The sequence below is a fragment of the Oryzias latipes genome, chromosome 19 (genome assembly GCF_053564925.1).
Source record: "Oryzias latipes strain Hd-rR chromosome 19, Olatipes_Hd-rR_3.1".
Lineage (NCBI taxonomy): Eukaryota > Metazoa > Chordata > Actinopteri > Beloniformes > Adrianichthyidae > Oryzias > Oryzias latipes.
The window spans coordinates 8,808,127-8,824,524 of NC_136255.1; the positions used below are offsets into that span (position 1 = coordinate 8,808,127).

General features: G+C 40.7%; 1 protein-coding gene across 2 annotated transcripts in view; it reads left to right on the plus strand.

Annotated features, from left to right (window-relative positions):
• Positions 1-739: 739 nt before the first annotated feature.
• The window catches only part of ryr2a (ryanodine receptor 2a (cardiac)), a 310,570-nt gene continuing 294,911 nt past the window's right edge, over positions 740-16,398 (plus strand). For both annotated transcript variants that reach the window (XM_023949560.2, XM_023949561.2), the window contains exon 1: positions 740-987. In XM_023949560.2, the coding sequence (XP_023805328.1) occupies positions 853-987 (135 nt within the window). In that variant the 5' untranslated portion in view covers positions 740-852. The remainder of the gene's footprint in view (positions 988-16,398) is intronic.

Consider the following 16,398-nt stretch of genomic DNA (forward strand, 5'->3'; position numbering starts at 1 on the left):
GCGTGGGTTTTCTCCGGGGTCTCCGGCTTCCTCCCACCATCCAAAAACATGCTTCATAGGTTGATTGGCAACTCTAAATTGTCCATAGGTGTGAGTGTTAGAGTGAATGGATGTGTGATTGAGGATATTCCACCCTGCGACAGACTGGCGACCAGTCCAGGGTATCCCTTGCCTACGCCCAAGTGGCTGGGATAGGCTCCAGCAACCTCGTGACCCCGAAAGGGAATAAACGGTTAAGAAGATGAATGTTTTGTTTTAAGAAAGAGAGATGTGGTATGATACATGTTGGGGGTTAAACCCTAGATAAGGGGATGTCATGAGAAACAGACCCACTGGGTGGGGCAGTAGCGAGAGTTCAGGACTGTATGGGTTGTTTTCAAGTTGTTGAGTAAAGCAGTCTTCAGCACGTCCCGTCCTGGAGTCTTCTTTAAAGTCAGCAGTTTAGAGTGTAAAAGGGAAAAAGCGATGGTACAGTTCCCTGAGGTGCACCAGTGTTGTTCATCATCAAGGGTCGGTTTTGGGCCCTTTGCTGATATATATTTATTTGCTACTACTTGGGAATACTTCTCAGAAAGCACAAGGTGAATTAATCTATAAAAAGAAAAAAGGTTTAACGCACTGTCTAGTGGGTCTAGATGACCCAACTCCCAATGTTAAAGTGCCTAGGATAGCACAATGGTTAAATGGTTAGTTTGAATGTTCACATGTTCACCGACAGAGTGCGCCAATCACCCGATGCTGACCACGCACGCGCTCTCGCTCACACCTGTGCAACTCCGCCTCAAGACAGTAGCGCGCGCGCTCCGTTTAATGATGCACTAGTCCCTCTGCTGCGCTTTTTTCCCCTGCCGGATGACCGAATGTGCGCGCACGCGCGGGCACTCGCCGTCTCAGCATTTGTCAGGCGCAGCAGCTCCAGCCTCTCCCACAGACCTCACCATGGCTGACGGAGGAGACGGCGAGGACGAGATCCAGTTCTTGAGAACGGTGGGTGTTCGTGTGGCACGGAGTGTGTGTGCGCGCGTATTTCTAAGCGGAGTTTACCGCAGTGAGGAGCAGGGCAGCTCCTCTTCATCATCCTGAGGATAAAGGGGGTGGCGAATGTGGTGGACAGTGAGGTGTGAAAGAGGTGCGTTTGATGGAGATATGTGTGTGTTTGCGCGTGCGGTCGCTGTGTCACTCCGAGGTGTGCGGTGCGCTGAGTGGATGGTGCAGGGCGCAATGCGACGCAGACCGGCGGGGATGCTGTTCCCAGTCTAACCAGATTCACGTCAAATGCAAATCGTCACGTGAACGCGCCGAAACGGTTGGTTGTTGCGGATGGGATAAATTCCCGATCAAAAGTATTGAGATGTAGAAGTCTGTGAGTGACGGATGGTGACTGCAGCGCTGTTCACGCGGAGCACCTGAGGCTCACCTAGAGAGAAGGATCACAGCTGGAACCTGAAAAGATTCCAAAAAAGTTATGATGGTGTTTAAACCCATATGATAAGTTATTTTCAAGAAGAGAAAAACGATGTTAAAATGTTAGGAGGTTCTTTTGAGGATTGCAGCAGTAGATCTGAACCAGAGTGCAGCAGAAAGAATTGCAAGAACATATAGGTGTGTCCAGATCCAACAAAGGACTTCTGAAAGCAACTTAGAGGATGTCTCCATCACAGTCAGTGACCTGACTGTTGCTGATCATCTTGTTTCAAAAGCTTCTCTGGTGATCACAGCTCAACAGTTATAGTGGGCAGTCGATCTGATGCTCACATTTTCCCTGTCACATTAGGGGTGCAACGTCATATTATAATTTGTGGTTGTGGTCATTTGTGGTCTGGTCATAGTCCAGATTGGTTCATTTTGAACAATGCTTAATTCGATCCTTGACATCTTTAGCCAATAAAGTCAACCAGTGTGACTCAGATAAATACCTGGGTACTGAACAGTGCAGGTGAAGTTTTCCAGTTTTCTTGTATTTCTTGCAAGATCAAGTGTAAATTAAATATGTGTACAAACAAACAACGAAAAACAAGAATTAATGGTAAATCCATTCACATTTACTCTCATAAAGTTCTGCCCAGTGGTGTTTTTCCATATAATTGGAAGATTATACCTAACTGTATGGTCTTTGCAAAATTCAAAGTGTTTTCACACACTGGACTGTAATCATGCCTTGTGATGAGAATTCCAGCTCTTCTTAGAGAATCATCTCTGTTGGATCGGCTCACTAACCTGCTCTTTCGGCTCCCGAACGGCTCTTTAGGTTGTTCTGTTGCTTTATTTAGATTATTATCAACAATTATCAACAACTATAAAAATGTTTGTACTAAATTCATAGCTAATGTTAAAATGTGCTTTTATTCAAGAGTATGATATCTATATACTATTATTTCTTCCAGATACAATTTTCAAAATAAATCATTAAGAACAAAAAAAAAGAGTTATCTACAATTCAACTTTAAACTACCAGTATATAAATTTTAGATTTTTCCTTTTTAAACAAATTTGAGGCAAAACAAAACAAAACACTGCAACCACAACACAAAATACAAATTAAAGTCTGCAAAACAAAATTGAACAAATCAAAAAAAGACTTTTATCCATAGTAAAGGTTGGCATTTAAAAGTGTTTCAGCTTTGAGGAGATGATCTGGTTTCTTCTATCAGTGCTACCCTGTTGTGGAGAAGGTTCTCTCAGGTTCCTGTGCAGGTGGAGCCTGTGGAGCCGGTTCTAGATGAAACCATTTTCCCGCAGACTCTACATTATTATTAGTGAAAGTGAAATGGTTCAAGTTTTTTGCTTCTTTTTCCAGTCTTATTCATTTTCTTCTTTTTCTTTCTTCTTTCAACTTGTCCTGTCCAACAACTGAGCAAACAGATGGGAGCTGAAGGCCTTGTGTTGGACAGGTTTTACTATTACTATATAGGCGTTATGTATCTATGGATAGCCAGGGTATATTTGTATAAGCCCCCCCTTTTTATTTTTTATTATTGCTTATGTATTTATTACATTTTATATATGTATGTGTATGTATGTATATATATATATATATATATATATATATATATATATATATATATATATATATATATATATATATATATATATATATATAAATAGATGTATAAATGGAAGGATTTTTTCCTTAATTTCTGTTGTCATTCTGAGAAAAGTGGGAGCTAAAGTAGGCCAAAACTCTTTATAAAATTCTTATCAACCTTCCCCAACGCGCGCACTCAGTGCAACCTCACCCCCACCCCGCACTTTCCCGTGCTTAGCACAAACCAGACCTTAAATATAGTAAGTGTTAGGGGTGTGTATTGGCAAGAGTCTGGCGATACGATACGTATCCCGATACGCGTCCTAGGATACGTATCCTGATATTGTACCAGAACACATTTGCTTTTGCTGTTTTTAAAGTACGATTTAGAAATAACTCTACCTGAAAGTGTCAGGGTATGTTGTTACCATAGCAATTTATGCTCTAAACATAACCTGGTATGGAGCAGGTTTAGTTGAAGGTTAGTTTGGTTTCAGAGAGGTGAAGGAGCAGGGATCAAGAAGCTCAGATAATAGTTTTTTCCACCGTGAGAGGGTGATAAGACCACAGATCAATGTTGTAAAGATTAGATTTAACTTAATTATTTGCCTTGGTTAAGATAAATGCTTTTTTTAGTTAAGTCAACTTAAAAATAACACGAAGTTATCAGACAGTTATTTAACTTTCATTCAAATTAATTTAATTAAGTAGGTGTAACTTTGGTGCTGCTGTTAGATCAGCAGCTTATGCTCTTCATACGGCATCATTAAGACCTCTGACTCCGTCTCACTGAAGTATGAAGCTCTCTTTTTCTCCACGTGTTTCCATGGTGACTCAGGAAATCGGCAATCCTTTGAAAATGCCTTGTTGTACTCGCAGTGCACGCACATTAACCCTTGTGCTATCCTAGGCACTTTACCATAGGGAGTTGGGTCATCTAGACCCACTAGACAGTGTGCTGAACCTTTTTTCTTCAATGATTTGTGATCTTCACTGGTGTCCATGGATTACATGAAATCTTTCCACCTTTATCCACCTTTGTCATGGTAGGAATAACACGTCAATGTAAGGGTGGGGTCATCTAAGATAGCACAAGGGTTAAATCAGGGTTACCGAGAGGAGGTTAATTATGCAAACTCATAACCGGTGTTTTGGAACCGACATACCCAGAGTAAGTAAGATTTCAGTGTTAAAGTCAGGGTAATTTAACCTTGCTTTCTGGAATACCCCTCAGCCCCGCTTTCTCACACGTGGAAGTAAACTGGTATTTCAGCTGTCATCGCCACAATGTTGGCCTTTTTTCAGAGCGTTGTACACATCACTCTGATTCATCAGGTCGCTAAACTAGAATCCATTGCTGTGAGGTTCTGCAGAACTTTGGCCCGCTTTGCTGATAGCCTTTTGGCTGGTGCTCCATGCTTCACTCGTTCTTATCTTAGCCTGCCCGCTAAAAAGCACAGCAATCCCTGTATTTATAGGATACTGGCAGCAACATCTTAGGTAAAAACTAATTAGTGCAAGACTCATAACAACAATACAAGCTGCTTCTCGCTGAGATCTTGTTGTTTTGTTCGGTGTAGAGCTGCTCAAAGAGGCTCAGATGGCGGTGCTGCCAACTAGCGGTTTAAGTGGAAAACAAGAGTCAGCCGCTTAAGGAACACCATAAATAATTAATTCCTGACAGCATTTTGAATCGACACAAGTATCGCCAAATGAACTAGATCCACACAATAAATGGCACATTTATTTTCACATCGCAAAAGTTGGCAAAAATTTTAATAAATGGTTACCTTAAACATGCTAAAAAAATCTTATGGCAACTTGATGTATTTAACGGATCAAATTAATCCCTTTGTGCATTGATGAACCCCCCTGATGTTTGATGCCCTCCTCCTACGTAGATGAGGGTTATTTGGAGTGTAATTTAAGTTATGTTGACTTTTATTTAAATTAAATTGCTGCAGTGATGATGTATTATATAAATGGTGTATTTAGATGTTTTGCTATTTCATGTATCGCAGACAAGTTATATCGTCATCGCAATATTGACCACTAATATTGCATATTGCAGGTTTTCCTCATGTCGTGAAGCCCTAAAATGAACTATTGCAATGTATCACCAAAACGACTTTTTCCCAACACCCCAACTAAATATATATGTCTAAGACGCAAACACGGGGGCTTGAAGAGAAAAAAAGAGAGGTTGAAAGAAAGTTAAACACTCCACACACTGTGGTTCACTCCAGAGAGCCGTTTACATAGACTTTCCATTGAAAGTGGTCGCTTGAATGTTCGTTGCAGAGGCTGGTGGAAACGTAGAATTAGATGGCATGTTTGGATGTATAGAAGTGTGTTTACTTCTGTGGGGCATTAACCATTGTGCTATCTTAGATGACCCCACCCTCACTTTGACGTGTTATTCCTACCATGACATAGGTGGACAAAGGTGGAAAGATTCCATGTAATCCATGGACACCAGTAAAGATCACAAATCATTGAAGAAAAAAGGTTCAGAGCGCTGTCTGGTTGGTCTAGATGACCCAACTCCCAACGTTAAAGTGCTTAGGATAGAACAAGGGTGAGGATATTTACTTTACTACTCTTTTGGTCATAACTCACAAGATTTTTTTTCTTAGCTCAATTATCGTTGGAGCATTTGATCTCAGATACTAGTTTGATGTCATAAGTCATCCAAGCCTGTAAATCATTTCAAAAACTGCACTCTGCATCTGTGAGAACATCAGCTGGGCATCCCTGCTTCAGAGTGTTGCTTAGTAAACCACTAATAAGAGATGATGAACCGCTTTACCAGATCAACCTTATGGTCACGTCACTGACCTTAAGGTATCTTCATCAACACCCCCCTCCGTCAATGAATCATTAAGTGACGTGCTGAACACCCAGGAGACTGATGCACATATTTCATTTTAGATCAGATGCTCAAGAAGAAAAAGTTGGGCCCAGTGCAGCCTAAGCATACGTCTTGGTTATCAGCAGTGTGTCAGTGCCTGATCTGCCCCTGGAGCTCATTACTTTTCATTAGCGCAACTTCTGGCTTCATTATTACTGCAACTGTTTTCTGTCAATAACATTCAGTTCCTCTATCTTCATGTCTTTATCTCAGCTCACATACATAGATTAAAAAAATATTAAGAAGCTGGCCAATAGGAGCAGATATGCATTTTATTTGGATTTTTTCCCAGCTGCTCTAAATCCTCTTCTGCTCACTCTCTTCCTCCTCAATGCGTTTCCTTTTTTTTTTCTCCCCCTACACACTTTCATTCCTCGGGTTTCCTTTTAAGTGCACTTTGAATGCAAATCAATACATGTTTTTGGTGACTGTTCATGTCTCAGCACAAAGCCATGTTTGTGTTATGTAGGCGGAGCTTAGAAAGCCAGGTCAAATCCTCACCTGTGATCTTCTCAGCTGCAAGCAAATCATCTGTTTTCATGTGTGCGTGTGTGTGTGTGTGTGTGTTGGGGGCTCAGCAGGGCTCATAAAACACCACAGGAGGTGGGGAGTGTCTGCAGTGACTGCAGCACCGTGCCTCCCCATGTAAGGACACGGAGAGCCGATCTGATCTGACAGCAACAACACAAACTGTAGAATGCTTAACATGGTTCTTAGGCGCCAGCTCTGTTAAATATCAACAGCTTTTAGTGAGCGGGAGGAATCCATCTGAATAAGGAGATGTTTGTTGTAATTGATTTGCTGCATGAAGGGCCTCTTCTGAACTGTTCTGCAAGTCTGGATATCACATCCATACATTTCTGCAGTACAGTTCAGATGAGTGTGAACAGGCTGAGATGCCAGAAACATGGTGGAGGCAGAAGTAAAACCCTGAACTATGCACCTCCAACAGAAATCAAAACTACAGACATGGCTGCTGATGCTAGCTGCTCCTACAGTGTGTATCAAAACTCAGACATAAAAATTGGCAAAATTGGATAACTTCTTAAGTCTACAAAGCTGTAGCTGTTTCCCGATGCAGTGATGAGGGAGATCTGTCTGTCTGCATCCGTCTAGTTTATTCCTGAGCTGCTTTAAGCTTTAGCGACATGCATGTGTACGTGTATTGAGGGTTTTTGGGTTGTCGAGCCCCGTGGAGGGTCGTAGACTTCAGCAACAGCATCTTATAGGGAATGCAGGTATGTCTTGCAGTTCCCTTGAGACAGGGGTGTCCAACTCAGGGTGCAAAAATCCAAAACGCGCTGAAGGTTGCGGGCCGAACAGAGGAAACTTTTATAGATCCCACTCAAACCAGACTTTTAAAACGTAACTTTTTAGGACATAAAAACGAATAAGACCGAAAATATGATTACAGAATAAATAATCAACTTAAACCTTTGATAACTTATATTTCTCTCTCCATGAAAATATATCGTATCAAATATACCGTAGTTTCCGGATTATAAGTCGCTACTTTTGTCTCACGCTTTCAACCCTGCAGCTTATTCAATGATGCAGCTAATTTATAATTTTTTTTCATTTTTTTAATGCATTTTTTCTAACGGCCGCGAGGGGCGCTCGAGCAGAAAGGGTAAGAGTGAGACAGGGGAATACTGTATATCCTCCTGAGAACCGAGGAAAAAAAGTGTCTTACAATTTCTGTTTTTTGTGATTTCCTATCCATTTGGGCCTAAATAAAGACCTTACAATTTTAATTTTTTTTTAAATGTTTTTTATTTTAATTTCCCAACACGTCCACTGTAGAGGACAACAGGACGATATTTCTGTGAAAATAGAAGTCAATTTGGAAAATCAGAAAAAAGGAGCAGATTAAATCTTTAGAGTGATATTCACCCAAGAAACATTACATTTTGTTCTAAAACAATAAAATTTTGCATCACTCTTTTGTTACTTGTTGGACCATCTGCTACAGAGGAAGATCGACCGGTAAATTGAGAGCTTTGCTTATTGGCTCAGCTCTCTCCTCACCACAACGGACCGATACAGCGACCGCATAACTACGGATGCTGCTCCGATCCGCCTGTCAATCTCCTGCTCTTGTCTTCCCATACTCATGGACAAGACTCCAAGATATTTAAACTTCTCCACCTGGGGCAGGGACACTCCACCCACCGAGAGATGGCAAACTACCTTTCTTTGGTCGAGAACCATGGCCTCAGATTTAGCGGTGCTGACCCTCGTCCCGGCCATTTCACACTCTACCACAAACCACTCCAATGCATGCTGGAGGTCCCGGGTTAATGAAGCCAACAGGACAACATAATCTGCAAAGAGCAGAGATGAAACCCTATGGTCCCCAAACCAGACCCCCTCCGGCCCCTGCCTGTGCCCTAGAAATTCTGTCCATAAAAACTATGAACAGAACCGGTGATAAAGGGCAGACCTGCTGGACTCCAACGTGCACCGGGAACAGGTTTGACTTACTGCCGGCTGTGCGAACCAAGCTCTTGCTCCGGTCATGCAGAGACCAGACAGCCCTCAGTAAGGCTCCCCGGACCCCATACTCCCATAGCACCCTCCACAGGATACGGGGGACGGACGTGGTCGAACGCCTGCTCGAAATCCACAAAACACATCTGGACTGAATGAGCGAACTCCCGCATTCCCTCCAGCACCCTAGAGAGGGTGTAGAGCTGTTATACTGTTCTACGACCAGGACGGAAACCTAACTGTTGTTCCTGGATCTGAGGTTCGACTATCAGACCGACTGTCTTCTCCAGTACTGTGGCATATAGACTTTCCTAGAGAGGCTGAGGAGTGTGATTCCCCGGTAGTTGGAACAAAACTAGATCAAAAACAGATCCTCAAAAATGTTATCAATGTACACTGTGAAAAGTACGAGATTGAACTCCGGTATTCACAAACTTTGGCGTCATCTTGATAGGCAGGGCGCCCTGGTAGCACAGGTGTAAACCTGTTATGATGGACGTTTAAAAAACACAAAAAAATCAAGTTATTTAAAAAAACAACAGTTATTTCTTCCTGAATCTCATCCTTTTATCATCTGAAAGCTCCAAATCTGAATCTCTCTCAACTATCTGGTATGGAATCCTCTCTGCTTCACTTTTTTCTCCATACATTATGTGCAGTCATTAAATACATTAAAATGGTCCCGGTGTCCTCTGCAGTGGACATTCATTAAATGCCTGCTGTTTTAAAACCGAAAACATGAAACTTTTTTCAGATCTAAAAATATTGTTCTTAACATGTTTATGACCAAGAATATATATAATTATCATGGTAAAAAAAGGAATAGATACATAATATTTGACTTGCCTTTCACCTTTCCATAAAATGAGGTAAATGGCATGGAAGCCATCTTTGTAGAGGTAAAACTTAAAGTTCCCAGCATGCAAACTCATCACATGACACATCAATGGAAAGCCGAGGGTTATTTTATACAAAATTAATCGTTCTCTGTCTCCTTTGTGCTTGAAATGTAATTTGGAGAGAGGAACATATTTTCACTGATTTTGGGAATGTAGGAAAATCTCTAGATTCTGGAATCATATTTCATCTGTGATCAGTGAGATCTTCAAATTAAAAATCAAGAAGGATCCAGGTGTCTTCCTGTTGGGCCTTCCCTCGAGGAAATTACAGATTCCTACTGCACATTATAAGCTTCTGGAGAAACTGCTTTTAATCGCTCGGAAATGTATCTTGATACATTGGATAAAGGAGTCCCCTCCCACTGTCACTCTCTGGTACAGAGAAGTGTTCAGTACACTTCCTCATGAGAGGTTACATGCAGTTATGGAAGGAAGAGAGGATATTTTTCTTACAACATGGTCTCCATTTTTAAACCATCTGCCTGCCGATTTAAAGGGTCTACTTTTACAGGGACAAAACATTAAGCAATCTTCTTTAATGCCTTGTTCATAAACAAACTGGTCAGTGGACTGTAACACCTGTGGAAAAAAAAAAAAGTTCACATCCTTGTATGTATTATAACTGCCTGTATACCTTTTTATTTATTTTTTGTCTTTACTTAGTTTTTATCTTTTTTATAATTGTTATTTGTTTTAATTATTTTACTTTTATGGCTGTCTTAAGTTGAAGGGTGGGGGGGCTGACATATTTTTCATACTTGATGCTTAAACTGTTCAAATGTTTTTGTGTTCAAATTGTTCAAATTTTGAAAACAATAAAAAAAAAAAAATGGAATGGGTTATAATCAGGTGCGCTCTATAGTCCAGAAATTACGGTATACAAGTTAGAAATAAAGTCAACCTTAAAAAAAACATTGATGTTTCTTTACTACGACAGAATTTTAGGGCCACCAAAAAAAAAAGTTAAATTACAAGATTTAAAGTTATACTTTTACGAGAAAAAAACTCTTAAATTTACAAGATTAAAGTGGAAGTGAGCATACAGTGCAGCAAGTGAACGCCAACGCAGCAGCAGAGCAGACCGACTAAACTTAGTTCAACAGGTAAGCTGAATGTTTACTGATATTGTTAAAAATGTTTGGAAGCTCCTTTGTTCAATTTAGGATTTATTTATATTTTATTTATTGATGGGTGGTTTCCAGGATCTCTGCATCCCGTTGATAAAGCCATCAGTGTCCCTGCATCTGTCCACTTCAATCCTTTCTTCCTCAACGAAAGACAAGATCCCAAAGTCTGTGTGATGCTTCCATCTAAGGAGGCCTCTTTTAGGCATTTTCAACATTCTTAGGTTAATATGACAGACTATTTTCATTCATCTTTGTTGTTTTATGTTTGATTTGATTTGATTTGAAATGGTTTATTTCAAGCAATTAAGTAGAAATAATACACAACAGCAATATAAACATCAGTTATATATTCATACAGTAACTAATCAAACTTAGGATAATTAGACATATTAATAAATATTGCTTGAAAGGGAGTGGGAGGAAGCGAACTAATATAATCCCACCCCGATTATACTGTAACCATTTTATTACATGATTTATCAATATCCGGTTCCCAGTTTTTATCAGACAGAATTAAAAATCATAAGATATCGACAAAGTACATGACAAAGATGAATTACTTAAGTATTACGTCAAAAATAACTATTTTAGAAATCAACATGGCAAATGCAGATCAGTCATCTGGAATATATGCAGATTATGTTACTTATAAAAGAAATTCATATGAATAAAACATAATACTATATCAGTAAAGCAGACAACACTTTCAGGAATTTTCATAGCAAAAATTTCATCAAGTATCAAAAGTTAAAAACATGTGCAAAATTATGCTACATTAGGAAAGATTTTTGAATCAATTTATCAAGTTTTGGAGAAAGTGAAGTAATATCATTAAAAGTCAATCAATTTAACAATTTTCAATAAGTGATTAATCATTTGTTTTACTTTTTAAAATTTTTTTTTTTCTAATAAAGTAATGCTGTAGTGGAAAAATAAAAAGGGTCCATAACTGTCGATTGTCCAAGGTTGGTATTTCTTCTTTTACTGATAACAGCTGATCTCCTGGGTTCAAAACAGAGTTTATAGTTCTCTTCGATGTTATGTCTGCAGACATTAGATTCAGGTCCATATCCTTCTTCAGCTGATATCAGCGACGGTGAAAGTTGAGGTCAAGTTGTCTGCAGGTCAGAACTCTGCTGTTATTCAGGTTACGTAAAGTGATGAATCCACGTGTCATATTTCTTGAAATTATTTGGCTCTTCGGTTTATTACTCCATGTTGTTTCAGACGACCGTGATCAAACACTTTTCAAAGTCTTTCATGGTGTTCACAACCACAACCTTTGACCGGTCCTCTGGACCGAGCGGTTTGACATAAATCCTGCAGCCTTTAACCCAAGTGTTCTCAATCTGCTTACGCTTCCTGAGAAGCCGTGCATGTTTTGAGATTTCAGCATTCCTTCTGGTCAGATGGTCATTCAGATAAGCAGCCGAACCTTTCAGTTGTTTCCTTTGGGTCATCAAAGCTAGCTTGTGTTTGTGATTCACAAACCTGATGAGGATCGCTGGTTTATCCGTCTCCTTTCTCCTAGGGAGCAGGTGGCAGGTCTCGATGGTATTGAGATCCAGGGAAATCCCTTTAGATGTGAGAAATGAATGTATTTGCTGTTCCAAAGACACTGCACAGATCTCCGTATTGGCACTGCTAGCTACGCTAGCGCTAGCATTAGCAGTGCTAGTTCGAGGCTTGATTGGTACTCCAGTGAGAATGACATTATTCATCCTTACTTGCTGTTCCACATCGTCCAGTCTTTTCTCCAGAATCTCGACCTGGTTTTCTCGCTGCTCGTTTTGAGCCCGAAATCTTCGGAACTCTTCCATCATAACCCAGAGTGGCGTTAGCTTAGCCGACACTTGTTCCATAAAACTTTTCAGCGTTTCTTGAATAATGTCAAGAGTCTTCTTGAGGTCTTCATATTCCTGGGGTTTCTTCGGGGGCATGGTCAGCTCTCTTTTTTGAAAATCAACCTTTTAAGTAATTTGAAGATAGTTGTATTCGCAGAGAGGCACGCCACGCGTCCTGCCGTGTAACCCGGAACCGGAAATTTGTTGAAACGGGACATTTCATCTGGAGGAGCGGGCGTATGTAACACTGTTTCCCTTCAGCTGTTGTGTACTGCGCATGACAGATTAATGACATAAGGAGACAAAAGGGCGTTCTGGGTATGTGATTGAAAAGGAAAATAAAGCTGCAGTCCTCTTCACTCATGTGTCTCTGAGGTCCTTATTTTACTTATGAAACTCCGCTTCACCGACACCGAACCCCAGAAAGCCGGGTACGCTGATAATCGTCTGATTCAGATCGCCAAAAGGTTCCGAATTTCTTTGTTTTTGAAACCTTCCCGGAAATGAAGCTTCACACAATGCTCCACAAACAGACAACTTTGGTGTTTTTTTTCTCGTTAATTTGACTTTAAAGTTGTAATTAAAAAAACATTTTTTATTTGTAAACTGCCACTAAAACTCTGTCGAACTTTACTCTTATGTCAGTTTATATAAAAAATAAACTTACATTTCAAGTATACCAAAAGATTTGCAATCCATACAAACATTTCCTGTCAAAATTACACAAATTCAAAATAGGAATATGCTGCATAACAAAACAGACAAAACCTGGAAAACTGAATAAAATGTGTGCTTTTCATTAATAACAAATCAAATTCTGTTTTCTTTGCCCTTGTGTCATTTTATCAGTGCTGGACGCCTGGCATCATTTTATGTCAACTCAGTTTGTGTTTGATGTTAGGTCCTGTGTTGTGGAGATTCTGAGGATGGAATGCAGGTGCTCATCAATGAGATGACACCTGTGTGCTGTTTGTTGGTCTTCATCACTGGGAAGAGTTTCTCCCACAGAAATGTGCGACACAAGGTTTGGGCCACATGTAGACAGAGCTGGGGCATTTCTGCAGGAATGGGGAATAAACTGTGCAGCCCTGCAGTGTCTTATTTTGCCTTCAGTGTGCCAAAACACTGCAGCTCAATCAGCTCCATCTGAATCTGCACAGGTGCAGTTTCCACAACGACAGCAGACAGGTTACGAGGCAACTCAGAATTAAATTTTTGTCCTTCAAAGTTACCAAAGCGCTGTGCAAACTCTGTGTGCTCAGCTTGTCAGGAAAGTGCGTATGTGATGTTTGTCTCATAGCGCCGTCTTAGATTATATTCTTTAATAATTACAGAATAATTACAGAATGCCCTGAGAGGCCAATACAGACTCGGCAGAGTTGTCAAGGTAAACAGCGACAAATGAGACACTGGGATCTACCAGTAATCTCGGAAACCTTTATTCTGCCTCCAATCGTTTTTTAAAGGCTCTGTTTTTAGAATCAAATTTTTCACTTCGGCATCATGAGGGCTAAAGGAAGGCAGCTGAAACGCTGCATTATGGATTCTGTAGTGAAAATGATGCCACTGTTATAGTTCGTCGGACAGCTGAAGTGTTGCATTATGGGATCTGTATTTGATATTTTACTAGTGCTACATTTCGTTGGGCAGCGGAAGTGCTGCATTATGGGATCTGTAGTGAACACAATGCCACCGTTATATTTCGCCGGGCAGCGGAAGCGCTACATTATGGGATCTGTAGTTGATAAAGTATTAGTGCTACATTTCGCCCGGCCAGTAATAACAATAATATGAAATTATGTTTTGGCCTAGATATAATTACACAGCGGGCAGGATGTGGCCCACGGCCTTGACTTTGACACGTGCCTTAAGGCTTGTACGGCCACCTGAAGGGAAAAATGAAAAGAGAACTTGCCCTTGTAGTGCGTGTGGTTAGTGTATTGTGAAGTAATTGTAAGGATTATGTAAATTACACACACCTATGATTTACTGGTGATGCTGTCATACTTAGGTGCCCGCAGGACGCCTATAAAAACTATTCTCTGATAATCTCTAAAAGTCAGGCTGCATGCAAGAAGCGTGCACCTTTAACTCAAACAGCAGTAACGCGCTTCTTGCACAGTAATGGGGGATTGTGCATAAACATTTTTTTCGCTCTACAGGCTCATCGAGCTCTCTGCGACCTTACAATATTGTGCGTAACAGACACCCCATATCCATCTGTAAGGGCAGTTGTGACTGAGGCATGTTCTATCTAAGTTGGGAGGAGGTAGTAGTTCTGGAGAACCAACTATTGCCACCAAAAGGTAACGACATTTGAAAACACAGAAAACTAAAGAATGATTCACAGTCAGTTCCCTAAAGGATTTTTAAATAAGCAAAGTAGACGTGAGAATTGGGAGAACAGAGCGACAGACTGGCAGCGGGACTTTTCTTCAAAAGCTCAGTTCCCATGTAGCTACTAAACTGAAGAGCAAAAAGCACACAAATGAATGAAAACATTGAGTGTAAACGGTCTATGTTGTGGCCAACACCTAATTCTTTTGTCATACTGCAGAACAGATGGTGAATATCTTGCACAAACAGAGAGTGCATGTTTGCAGACATTTCTGCAAGTTTCTGTTGCTAGGAAGATAAGATAAGATATTCATTTATTGGTCCCACGATGGGGAAATTTCCGTGTTGCAGCAGCAGTACAGGAAAGTCCCAATATCAATATTTTCTGAGTAAGAGCACTTTGCAGTTTCCTTGTCTCATCTCTATCAGAATACCATTCTGTCTTATGCTTAAGACATTGTCCTACCACGTGGTTTAACCAAGCCAGAGCAAAGTTCACCTCATTGCAATTTTGCATTTAGTCTCACACTGGATTGATATTTATGTAGTACATAAATATGTTGTTTGACATGTTTTAAAACAGTTCTTAGTACTTAGTTTGAGCACAGACTGAAACAAACTTTGGGAGTAGCTCTTAGCCATTTTGCCTCTTGGATCGCGCCTCTCAAATCAAATAATTGATCTTGACGTTTGAGCTGTTACTTTTTTTTGGCTGACCTTTGGCTGTATATTCTCTTTGTGGTTAAACTAGATCTATCAATTCCAGTAGTACAGATACCAGACCTCTGCTCCTCTCCCGCCCAGCCACGTCTTCTATGAGAAAACAGGCTTTACAAAACCTTAATAGTATATGGGGCATTGTGTAAAAATGTATGCACAGGTGTCCTTTTTACCTGATGTTGCAACTCCATCTGCTCTCTGTGGAGGAGTAGAAGCAACTCTTTGCTAGATCCCACTTCTTATAGCAGACCTCAGGCCTGAGAGGGAAGCTCATCTCACCTGAGTTTGTTAATGTCTGTTTCATCTTCACCTCACACTTGTGGTTTTTAGAAAGGATGCTGCGTATGTGTGCTGGTAGAAATGTGGTGGGGGTACCAGTAGCAAGTGAAGCATTTTTTTAAGTTTAGTGGCTGTCGCTAACTCCTCTCTTATCCTGTCCATTTACTTCCTTTTTTCTTGGTTGCAAACATGGTTTATGCACTTAAACTGTTTGAAAATAGACACAAACAAATATTCTAATTGACTGGACACACCTCAAGGCTCCAGACTGCGACCAAATGGTCGCATTTTGCGACCAAAATTTGAGTGTGCGACCAGTAAGTTTGCCTCCCCCAACCTCCGTGTTTTTTTATACATTAAACGTGGAAGGGGAACGTCAATGATCAATGAAATGAGCAATGAAATGATCAATGAGACGCAAGCACACACTCGGGGGAGGGGCCTAGAGATAATCGAGCGCGCGTAAACATCTGTGGGAATATCATCACAACCTGATATGTGCGTGCGTCTGAGCTATGAGCAAGAGAACTATTGATTCGTTCTACCGACCTGCGGCTAGTGTACACCTTTTCATTGTCGTGCGGGGAGCTGACAAAGCAACCAATCACAGTGGGGTAAATGACTCTTGGGGGCGTGACATTGACCGGCTTGAAAGCAGGAGAACATTTAAGGGACGACACCTGACAGCCCCCCCCCTCCCCGGACCACATTAAGGAGTTCCTTAATTTTCTTTTAAGGACGTATCTATTCGATCGTAATTTTCTAA